The sequence below is a fragment of the Carcharhinus amblyrhynchos genome, chromosome 7, assembly GCF_965287045.1.
Source record: "Carcharhinus amblyrhynchos chromosome 7, sCarAmb.v2.hapA, whole genome shotgun sequence".
NCBI lineage: Eukaryota > Metazoa > Chordata > Chondrichthyes > Carcharhiniformes > Carcharhinidae > Carcharhinus > Carcharhinus amblyrhynchos.
The window spans coordinates 103,210,935-103,223,615 of NC_137330.1; the positions used below are offsets into that span (position 1 = coordinate 103,210,935).

At 38.4% G+C, this 12,681-nt stretch overlaps 1 protein-coding gene across 2 annotated transcripts in view; it reads left to right on the forward strand.

The window, feature by feature from the left end:
* The window catches only part of LOC145345167 (AFG1-like ATPase), a 129,455-nt gene that overhangs the window by 93,112 nt on the left and 23,662 nt on the right, over nucleotides 1-12,681 (forward strand). For both annotated transcript variants that reach the window (XM_080192863.1, XM_080192864.1), the window contains exons 9-10: nucleotides 10,722-10,792; nucleotides 11,049-11,149. In XM_080192863.1, coding sequence (XP_080048989.1) covers nucleotides 10,722-10,792; nucleotides 11,049-11,149 — 172 coding nt within the window. The remainder of the gene's footprint in view (nucleotides 1-10,721; nucleotides 10,793-11,048; nucleotides 11,150-12,681) is intronic.

The window sequence follows — 12,681 nt, forward strand, 5'->3', positions numbered from 1 at the left end:
ATCACTTATTTGTCTCCTTTTCATCCTTGCTGTGATTATGAAAGAAAAATGGACGTGATTTTCCAGCTGCATTCGCCCCAAGGCCGGAAAATCCTGCGCAAGGTCAATGGACCTTCACATGGTCTGATCCTGCTTACTGCGATTCCTGTGGTGGATGGGATGGGAAAGTTCTGCCCAAAGTCTTTCGTAACTTTGGAATGTTTCAAATTTTCACTTTTGTAATGTAAGGAAACAACATTATATAAAACAAGAACTAGTTGGCCTAAGAAGCCAGAAAGTCCTGAGATGCACCATCAGTTAAATAATTACATTGTGTTTGTCTCCCCTTCCTTAAAAAGGTTTTATACTATTAAAAAAACTTCAAAATATTTCAAACACACTAATAATTAATTAAAATAGATTTAATCAAAGAAAACATTCCATTTGAATATCAAAAAACTTTTTTCCTCCTGGTTGTTCTGTTGAAAAATTACAGTGTGTTTACCTTGTGTTTACAGTTGAAGAATAATTATTCTACTAATCTGTTATTATAAACCAACTGCCATTTAGTATAACCTTTCTTTAATTTACACTTGAATGGAAGAAACAGGTTTAGACAAAGTTACTGTACAAAGTTTTAACTTGGCTAAAGTTAGAGAATACTTGGAAGAATCCTGGGATGTAAGTAAAGCCTGGCAATCACTCCCAAGATAGATGTATTTTTTAAAATCGGGTAGCTTTATTTGTTTTTGGGTGAGTGTTTTTTTCAGTGTCAGTGATGGCAATGGACAGATGTCATTGCACTGAAGTGAGCTCCGAATACGGGAAGAATTCCACAAATCAAACTTGTTTGCAATGCAATGACTATGGTTCATTGTAGTGGTAATAACAGATTTGACTAAAGCAGTGGAAGGATCCAAAATTTAATATTTCTGCCTGCGAAGTGTTCAGCAAAGAGAGAAGGAATCTGGTGGTCTTGACCAAAATAATCTATTACAATACTGCAAAAGGGATGATGTAGTTGATGGGGCAAAGATATACTATATTTAATTAGGATGAAGGAACTATTATGCTACCTGGTGTACACTATAGAGCACCAAATAGTGGCAAGAAGGTAGAGGAGCAAATCTGCAGTCAAATTATAGAAAGATGCAAGAAATATAGAGCACTGATGATGGGTGATTTCATTTATTCTAATATAGGTTGGGATGATGATAGTGTAAATTGTATAGCGGGGGAAAAATTCTGAAATATGTACAAGAACACTTTCTTAATCGCTATGTTTCCAGCCCAATAAAGAAGGAAACAGTACTGGACTAGTTTTGAATGGGCCAAATGGAACATGTTTCAGTCAAGGAGCATTTGAGAACAGTGATCATAATTATTTTAAATATATACCTTTGAGTTGCGTCAGCCATGAACAATGTGATTGGGTAAAAGAATGCAGAAGGTAGTTTCCTGGTGTCTTCCTCATGAATACTTGAAGGAAACACAAGTCCGAACAATTCTGAATCCAATGAAATGAAAAAGGACAGTGAGTAATCTAACGTATAAATGCTTTTCAGGAGGAATGTTAATTTCAGGGAATTAAAAAGGGCTCGTCCCCAATTGGAATGCACTGCCTGGCAACTCTAGAAGGGTTGCCTCACATCGTTTAAAAAGTACCCAGATGAGCACGAGGCACGTCATATCATTCAAGGCTATGGGCCAGGTGCCAGCAGTTGGGATTAGGTGGGAGTTCAGATGATTCAAAGCGAATTTGAATCAAAAATTGGGAGGCAAAACAGCAATTGAGTTATGGGAGGCTTTGAAAGAACAAATGATTCAAGTACAGAGTTGGCAAATTCCCATAGGGTAGAAAGGTAGAGCATCTGAAACTTCAGCTCCCTGAATGAATTAGATAACAATATTAAAATGAAACAGAAAAAAGGTACTTATGATTCATGTAATACGATAGAGAACTAAAGTTGAATACAGAAATAACAGTGGAGATCTAAAATAGGAAGAAGAGACTAAGAGGGAAGGAGTAAGAGAGGAAATTGGCAGCTAACATAAAGGTGAACCCTAAAGATCTTACAAGCACAGATATGGAAAAAGAGAAAGAGGAATGATGGACCCAGTTAGGGACCAAAATGTAAATCATCTTTTTATTATTTCATCGGATGGAAGCATCGCTGGCAGGGCCAGCTAATTACCATTGAGAAAACAGCAGAGAGCCGCCACCTTGAACTGCTGCAGTTCCATCTGTTGCAGGTACACCCACAGTGCTGTGAAGGCAGAAGAACATTGGAGGGCATCAAATTAGTACACTTTCATTTGAGAATAGGATGCTGCCAATGTTAGAGTGAAGTAGTAACAATATTAGAGGTCACAGTCTCAAAGACACTTATGTCAGACTCCTTTTCATGCCCTACAGCTCAGCCTTTAATACCAGTGTTTCTACAAGATTCACCTTGAAACTTTGTGGCGTGGGGCTCTGCTCCTCCCACTGCAACTGGATCCTAGATTTCCTAACCCACAGACCGCAGTCAGTGAGGATAGGCAACAACACCTCCTCCAGGATCATCCTGAACACTGGTGCTCCACAAGGCTGTGTCCTCAGCCCCTTACTATACTTGTACACATTTGATGGTATGGCCAAATTCCCCTCCAACTTGATTTTCAAGTTTGCTGACACCACCCTCGTGGGTCAGATCTCAAACAATGACAAGACACAGTACAGGGCAGAGACAGAGAATCTGGTGAACTGTGCGACGACAATAATCTCTCCCTCAATGTTAACAAAATGAAGGAGATAGTCATTGACTTCAAGAAGCATAGTGGAGGCCATACACCTGTCTGCATCAATGGGGATGAAGTTGAAATGTTCGAGAGCTTCAGGTTTTTAAGTGTCCAGAACAATCCGTCCTGGTCCCTCTATGTGGATGCTTTAGTTAAGAAAGTCCACCAACGCCTCTACTTTCTCAGAAGACTAAGGAAATTTGGCATGTCTGCTACAACTCTCACTAACTTCTATGTATGCACCATGGAAAGCATTCTTTCTGTTTGTATCACAGCTTGGTATGGCTCCTCCTCTGTCCAAGACCACAAGAAATTACAAAGGGTCGTGAACGAAGCCAGTCCATCACTTAAACCAGCCTCCCATCCATTGACACTGCCTATACTTCCTGCTGCCTCGGAAAAGTAGCCACCATAATTGAGGACCCCATGCACACCGGACATACTGTCTTCCAAAGGTCTGAGGACACGTACCAACCAACTCAAGAACAGCTTCTTTACTGACCAACTCAAGAACAGCTTCCTCCCTGCTGCATCAGACTTTTGAATGGACATACTTCACATTAAGTTGATCTTTCTCTACATCCTAGCTATAACTGTACCACTACAATCTGCACTGTCTCATTTTCTTCTCTATGAACGGAATGTTTTATCTGTATAGAGCACAAGAAACAATACTTTTCACTGTATACTAATACATGTGACGATAATAAATCATATCGATGTCCTGAAGCACATCTTCCCTACTTTAATCAATTCCCTTCATAACAAATGACAACATTCTGTTATTTTTCCCAATTACTTGCTATACCTGTTTACTAGCCTTTTGTGTCGGTAAAAGCTTCCCTTTAAATCAGAAGTCTGGTGCTCGGAGTTCAATAACTACAATTTCCAGTGAGTCCCAGTGGTCTCTGCACATGTACCAGTTGTAGAATGGCTACGCGTGTGCAGTTCACTTTTTCTCGGCCTTCGAGTTTTGAGTATGTGCCAGCCAGAGATGTATGGCAGCATGTATGTAGGAGGTGCCTTTTCTCATTTCCGGGCTTTAAATAACTCTGCACATACATGCAGTTTGTTTCTTTACAACTTCATCCAGGAAACTAGCTCTGCACTCCTGCGAGAAAAAAGAGTGAAAAGTGAAACTGCATGAAAAGGTCAGATGACCTGGAAGAGGAGCACCATTCCAAAAGAAAGTGCCCAGCGTGCAGGACACAGGAGGGGAACAGGGAGCAGATCCCAAAACAAAAAAGGTGATCCCAAATCAGGGAATGGGTAGAAAGAGATCCCAAGAATCCCAAGGGAAAAGGATAGAAAACTGAGAAAGGCCCTGTTCATGAAGTTAAAAGCAAGGAGCAGAGGGAAAGATCCCAACGTGGATAGAGCTGCAGGGAGCAGATTTGGAACAAAGGGGGCATGAAAGAAGCCAGAATATCTGAGGAGACAGCTGGAGATTGATTACTCCGAGTGGTTGTGTTCTGCCTGGCACAGCTGAAATTTGAATGCATGTACATATCTAGGTGAAGGAAACATCAGGTAGAGAGACTGAAGCCCCGGAGATGGATTCTTTTTGAAGATGTTTGCGTAAAAGCATCATCTGGGGGAGAATTCCAAGATGAGTGCTTTGAATGTGGAAATTGGGAGCCCTGATGAGAAAGACAAGTTTCTGTGAAAACGTTTGGTTCGTGGTGTAACAAGTGTCTGCGGGTTGGTGAGAAATCCATAGACTTTGTTTTGGTGGCATCCATTACTTGTTTTGGAGTGTAGTGTATCTAACCACAGTTCACCTATTAATTTACATGTACTGCATACTTAGCAAAAATTTTAGAGTGTAAGATAGACATAGTAAATTGTGTTATCTTTACAAATTTGAATGTATTTGTAAAGGTCTAATTGGGTTGATCCGATGTCTGAGACTTCATGGAGTCCAGAGTCAATGTTGAGTACTCTCAGGGCAACTCCGTCCTGACTGTATACCACTGTGCCACCATCTCTTGTGGGTCTGTCCTGTTGGTGGACATAACCAGGGATAGTAATAGGGGTGTCTGGGACGTGGTCTTACTCACGGAATCATACTTATATACCTTATAATATCAGGCTGTTGCTTGACTTCTCTGTGGTACATGCTTTCCAATATTGGCAGTAGCACCCAGGTGTTAGGAAAGATAACTTTGCAGGCTGGGCATGCCATTGCCATTCTTGGTGCCTAGATTGATACCAGGTGGTCCATCTAATTTAATTCCTTTTGTTAGTCTTTGTAGCAGTTTGAAACAACTGACCAAATTACTAGGCGATTTAATAGTTAATTGCATTATAGTGGGTCTGGAGTTACATGTAGGTCAGACTTGGTAAGGATGGCAGATCGTCCTCTAGAAAGGACAGCAGTGAATCAGATGGGTTTTTACAACAATCGACAAATTATTTCATGACTATTATAACTGACACTAGCCTTTAATTCCAGGTTTATAAATTGTATTTAAATTCCACCAGTTGTTGTGGTGAGATTTGAACTCCTGTCCTCTGAGCATTAGTCTGGGCCTGTGGGTCATTATTCCTATTCCCAGTATCTCACCAACTCCCCTTGGATAGTCGTAATAAAGTTAGGTGCATTGGCCATGCTAAATTCTTCCTTGGTGTACCCAAACAGATGGTGGAGTGTGGCGACTAGGGGATTTTCACGGTAACTTCATTTGCAGTATTACCGTAAGCCTACTTGTGATACTAATAAACCTAAAACTTAAAAACAGTCCAATCAATTCACTTATTGTCCGTTTATAGAAGATAATGTGCATCCTCTCTATGACTCCACGTACACAACAACAGGGTTGACTTTTAAGCAGCACCTGAGATGAATCAAACAGCTACACAAAAGAATAATAATAATAATATGGAGTGGCCACCTGGCATTGACCTAGGCATTGACTTTGGACTTGTCGAAGGCATACTAGCCCAGTGAACTCTGCAAAGTTCTCCTTGCTGACATACCCCAGAATTGGGAGAACTTCCTCACAGATGAACATAGCCACAGACTCAATCATACCTGTCAGCCAACTTGTCAAACCTCTTCATCACCATCCCTGGACTTTCCTGTCTCAGCTGCAGGACAGATCCACACAGTTGGCAGCAAGGTGATATACAGGAGAGAAGGAATGGTCATGAGATTTCTCAGCATTGATTCTGGATCCCAACAATCTGCATTGCATCAGGTCAAACATGGGCTTTGAAACGCCCTGTTTGTTATCACATACCATCCTCCCTCAGCTGATGAATCTGTACTCCTCCAAGTTGAACATCACTTGGATAGAGCAGTAAGGATCATAAGAGCACAGAATGTATTCTGGGTTGGGGATTTCAATGTCCACCACCACAAATGGCTTAGTCACACCATCACTGGCCAAGTAGGGAGCCAGGAGATGAGCCACTCACCTGTAGTTAGGAGTAATTAGGCACCAAATTATTTATTTAACTTTGTGACTGAAGCCCATAAATTACACTTGCCTGTTAACTTGTAAATATGATTCAGGAGTGTGACATTCCCAAGTGTGTTATTTTAATAGGTTAATGAATCATTAACATAATGGACAGCTGAGGAACATACAACTGTACTGAGGGTTAATTCCCCCAATATTGGCAGAATAAATTTTTAGACTTAAATAGGATTACTCTGTTTAAAATTCAATTAACTATCTCCAGTTAATAGAATAAATTTCCTGCCGACCGTGCTGTTCACTGTCTCTTCCTTTAAAGTGGAGATAAGCGGTGTAGTGGTAACGTCATTGGCCTACTAATCCAGAGGCCCAGTTTAATGCTGTGCAGACATGGGTTCAAATCCAACCACAGCAACTGATAGAATTTCAATTCAGGTAAAAAAAAAACTAGAATAAATTTTCTCACTGCTTGCAGTGGCGGTGCAAACAGGAGCTGAGAACAGGGGAATCTCGAGCACTAATCTAGGTCCCATCACCCAGGGACTGAAACAAGGCAACATATTCAGTCCATTTTTTTCCTGCATTTATAGGTTTAGATTTTAATGAAATGAGAGTCAATACTTCAAACGAAATAACAGTTGTGGAAAGAATTGTCTTTTTCAGAAGACATCATGTTAAATTGAAATGACCATTTGTTACAGAAAGCCAGATAAAATTTGAAAGCAATTGAAAGATTTCTGCAATCATTAAAACTATTTTGACAATTTGAAGAATCAATTTTAACATTCAAAGCAATGTTATTTTAAATGGTCTTGTTAGTACTTGAGAACTCTCAAACATTTCTATTTGTCATGATGTTTTCCGTATAGTTACTCCGTTCTCCACCATGTATTTTAATCATTGACTGGGGGAAGAAAATTGAAATTGCATCACTAACAGAGTTGCTTTAAAGTTTATTTTTAAGTTATATGCAAAATCCATTTTTAATATGTTGTGATGGCTTCTGTACTCATGCTTGTAGTAACTTTAAGGCCTATTTCTTAAATAATAACCTCATGAAAAGTGCGTTCAGAATTTTCAGCGTTTTGTTTTTCAATCTTGGTCCACAACAGTGGAAATGTTTTCCTGTGAGTTACAGTCAGTCATGGTGCGACAGAACACTCTGCATGATTAGAATTGTTAATGATGAGCTGGAATTCATGGTATTGTGTGTGTCTTTAAGAATACACAGCAGGAGACCTGTAAATGGTCACAATGCTTATAAAGTAGAAAATGTGAATAATTTTCAAATACAGTAACTGATGTTAAGAGGTTTCTTTATGTGCAGCTGATTTCTTTAGTTCTGTGTGCTGGAAACCTCCTGTCTAGTGGCTAACCCTAAATGGGAAGTGTTGGCAAGGTTAAGGCACAATGCAGAAAAGCAGGGTCGAACATTGGAAAACACAGCTTGGGACAACACAGTACAACATGGGCAGCATAAATGTCGTTTAGCATATTTCTGAAAATGTGCATCAGAAATATTTGTATGTAACAAGCATTGAAAGAAAGTATTCTGACTTTTAAAACAAAACCATTTGTTTAAAATACAAATTTTCACCAGTCCACCCTTTTAAAAATGAAGCAAAAATGCACTTGGTAACAAAGTGCAAAATGCTAGTGGGGAACACGGACTAGATTTTTTTTCAATATGTGTGGAAAAGTTGATGATTGGGGTGTAATTTATATTGAAATAAAGTGCACAGCTAGTGTGTGCATGTGAAACCAAAGAAAGAAAATTATTTTTCAAAATTTACACCATTATTCTTTCTTTTTATTTCAAATATGAAAAGAAGTGTCTGTTTTACAGGGCAATCCTGTAGCATATTCTTCTTTACAAACACCTCGTACAAAAACAGCGACGAGGTATGCTTTCTGGTCATAAACATGTACCAACACTGTAAGAAATTAAAAATGTAGTTTTGGAGTTAAGTGGCATAGGCTATTAAAATAAAATCCTGCACACTGCCTCTAACTAAGGATTGCAATATAATTCTGGCAAGGCTTGGGAATAATGGTGCTATAAAAAGATGAGGCAGTATAGTCTAACATTTGTGTGTGTTTTTTGTCTGAGACTATTAAGTGACATTGGGGTTAATTTTACATTGTCAGCAGACATGAATTAAATGAATAAAGCCTCGTCAAAACAGAGGAATATCAGCTCCGTTTTTTGGATGCAAATTCTGTCACTAGTTCCAGTTATTTAAACATTGAATTCTCAGTGATGTTGAACTAAGCCGATTGTAATGCAGTCGATTTTAATAATGATATTGAAAATATATTTTGGTACTACGTGGAAATTTCAGTGCCAAAGGAGATTATAATTATTTGTACTAATACGTGAACGTGCAGCTGAGGGTTGACATTCAAAGTTCGTGGGTCATATCGAAAAGGCGCAGGCTAGAATGTACAATATCCTACCTCTACATTCCTGATGATAATCATTGAGTGAAATAAATATATTGTTCCCCACTAAAAGTGATGTAACAAACAACGAAAGATGAGAGAATGTGCCATTGTGTCCAGGATTGGTGCAGTTTTGTCCAACAAAGAAGGTGGCCATGTCAGGTCTCGTAGAAAATTAAGTGTGGCAAGGAGGCAAAGCAAAGCATCAGGGAACGTCCAGGAAATAATAACCATCATATAATTAGGCTCAATATGAAAACTTAAAAGGAAAGGAAACTGAAAAAGTTAAAGGTTCTTGACTGGAATAAAAAGCCAATTTAATGAGGTGCAAAAGAAACTAGCCAAATAAATTGGAAAGGAAATGTTAAACAAGGCAATGTGCAAACCATGGGAAACTTTTAAAGAAAACTGATTAAGGTGCAGACCAGCCATATTCCCACAAGAAGTAATGAGGGTGCAACAAAAACAGGAGTTCTTTGGATGAATGGAGAAATTTAAGTGAGACTTTAAAAAGAGGCATATGATAAATTTGGGCTGATAACACAAAAGAAAATCAGGCTGACTACAGATTAAGAAGGGAAGCCAAGAAGATTAGAAAGTCTAAGAGGGAGACTGGCATTAAACATTATTGTGAAGGATTTTACAACCATAGGTTCTCTCATGTCACACACTAAAATATTGAAAAAATTGATCAATTTCAAAAATATATTTGCTGTAGTGTGACCACCAATGGTATCTAATAGTATCCAGTATTTCAATAGACCTTCAACTTTAAATTAAGTTGTTCGCTATCTCAGTTGGCGTTGCCTTATCATGCAACTTTACATTGGTATAGTTTTACCAACACCCACACCTGGCCACTGAGACTTATGACCCTTGTTTTGTCCTCAGATCAGTTTCTATTGATTGGCTCACTTTGGCAGATTCTATTTGTGACTGAACCGGGTATGTTTTCTTTGTTAAAGTTCCAGTATGTCTTTTGAGTTATGTAGAATAGTAGGCGCTTCAAGATTGTAATGCATATAGCACTTTATATAAAATTCATAATTAACTCCAACAAAGTTTGAGCAGTTAATGAACTAATTTAATGCCCTCTCTATGCTACCATTTTGTTACCCATCTGAGTATTTGTTGTGCCAGTTAAGACAGAAATTTACACTCAGCAAATTTTGGAACAAAATTATCCTGAAATTGTTTAAATATTTCATCCATTTACGTCAGTTATAGCTTTTCTTTCTCTTGCTTAATTGAAGTCAAAATAGAACAAATTCCACTCATCCAGCACCTTTAGTGTAGGAAGAACATCCCAGGCATTTCAGATGCACAATACTAAGTTCTGGTCTTTAATTTGAACAGTTTGATTTTTTTAAAAATCACCTTGAAGACAGTTTTCAGGTACAAGTTGCTCCTTTGCATTATTGTTCATTTTGAATGTTCTGATATGATTTTCAAGCACCAATACCTAGATTGATTTCCATTTATCATTTCCTTTGATTATTACCAAACCCTTGACAGTTACTTTACTCTGCACTGTTTTGTAAATAATAATGCAGTTCCGAAGAGCTTGAGTAGTTACTTGATTTCTGATTTCAAATCTGTATGCATTCACTCATAATATTTTATAAGCTTAACTGTAACATGCTCTCTCAACACACTGCTTTAATTTGACTTTTATAACAAGCTACTTAGCCATATTTAGTCTGAATGATGTACCATCTCAGTACATTTTCAAAAGCTGTTTCTTCAGAAGAATGACTGATCTGTTCTCTTGCTCTTGTTTTGCATGCAAGAGAAACCCATGGTCCTTTCTTCTCATTGTATACACATAGCATTAATGGATTTGGTTCGCTTGTATTGCCTCATTACTGGCTTAGGTTTCAATCACAGAAGTCTTTCAGTGTATGCAAATAAGATAGAATCATCTACCTGAGAGTTAATATTCCAAGCTTTAAAGTGTATTATAAATCTAATGTTTGTATTTAGAGCATAACATCCTGTTCTTTTTTGATGGGCAAAAAGCTAAGCGAGCCTGGGCAGCTGTTTGATGTTGGCTTCAAGTGTTATTAATTTCATATTCCATTATTCTTTTCACTGTAGCACAAGTGAAGCTGATGTGGAGGCTGTCATGGATAAGCTATTTGATGAGCTGGCTCAGAAACAAAATGATAGTACGTAAGTTAATTTCCCTTGAAAGAGAATACATTTAGAACACAATGCCCAATCTCCACTGACCAATTAGTAAGTTCCATTGCTGTATATGGGTTGATGCCACACTCAAGTGGTTGTCATTGTATCAGTATTTTGTCTAATTTCTGTGTTGAATCATGTGCTATTATTCATCAAACCATGCATTTCCAAGGTATAAGAGATGAATTTTATAGTAATTATCCAGACAAGGCTGATTCTTTGTTCATGTTTCCATAGTAACAAGACCAAGGATTTTGAAAGTGCAAGGCAGAAAACTGAGACTGAGCAAAGCTTGTGGAACCATTGCAGACTGCACATTTGAAGAGCTGTGTGATAAAGTGAGTACAGTCACTTCAGCCAAGGAGATGTTCTGCCTTTCAGCTTTACTTTACTATATGCGCAAAATATGCTTCCTGAGACAAGTGCGTTTTCATCCATAAGATAAAACATTGCTGGCATCTTGAGCACAAATTGCTTGCTGTGCATTTTTATAACTTCATTTATTTTACTCTGGTGAAGTTGCGATGAAAGGAAATAAAGTACACTAGCAGGGCAGTTGGACTGAGTTCGAGATTTAAATTTAGCTATAATGGACAACAGAATCAGATACATCATACTGTTTTGCTTATCAAGAAGTTCCAATGGGAAGTTGTTCTTAACCTCTTCTTCATTGCTATCTTTCACTTCCTGTCTGTCCAACCTGAAGAAATTTAACCTCATCCTGTGCCTCATTTCTGAGTGTGAACTGAGACAACTTTCATAAGAAACTTCAAGTGATAGAAACACTGGACATTGAATGTGCACTCATTTACTTGGGGCGGCATGGTGGCACAGTGCTTAGCACTGCTGCCTTACAGCGCCAGGCACCCAGGTTCAATTCCCGGCTTGGGTCACTGTGTGGTGTTCGCACATTCTCCCCGTAAGTGCATAGGTTTCCTCCGGGTGCTCCGGTTTCCTCCCACCGTCCAAAGGTCTGCTGGTTAGGTATGTTGGTCATGCTAAATTCTTCCTCAGTGTACCTGAACAGGCGCCGGAGTGTGGCAACTAGGGATTTTCACAATAATTTCATTGCAGTGTGAACGTAAGCCTACTTGTGACTAATAAATTAACTTTAAACTTTAACTTTAAGATGCCTAAAGGTCATTGTTTACTTACTTTAATGTTCTTTAAACATTTTTCTATAGTCTTTTGATTTAATTACAGAAATATTATACTGAAGATTAGTTTTACATTTGCTGCAAATTAGGAGAATAGTTGGAGGAAAATTTAAACTCTACTCTTAATTTGACAACTGTGAACCTATCTTACTCTGTGTAATGTCCGATTGAATTTTACTGACCTCAGTGGAACAACATGCTTTATTTTTCACTCCTGTTAACAGCTCACACTTGTAATGCGTCCTTGGTGTTACAAAACTTGAAAATGTGTTTTACCACAGATAATGGTGCAGTGAGAATGAACCTCTGGCAGTGCCCACAGGGAGAATGATAGCAAGCTGGCAGAGAGTGATCTAAAGGTTAATCAAATAAAGGTCAACAAAGGGTTATTAAAAAAGTAATAAAAAGTGCAAAGGTAAAATATGAAAGAAAACTAGCTCAAAATATAAAAAAGGGCAGGAAAAGCTTCCATAAGTATATAAAAGGGAAGATAGTAGCTAAAGTGAATGTTAGTCCCTTGGAGGATGAAATCAGGGAGTTAATAGTGGGGAACATAGAAATTACGAAGACGCAAAATCAATATTTTGCCTCCGGTTTCACAGTGGAGGACACTAGTACCATCCCAATAGTAACAGGTAATGCAGAGGTAATAGAAAGGGAGGAACAATCAACATCAATAGGGAAATAGTACTCAGCAAACTATTGGGATTGAA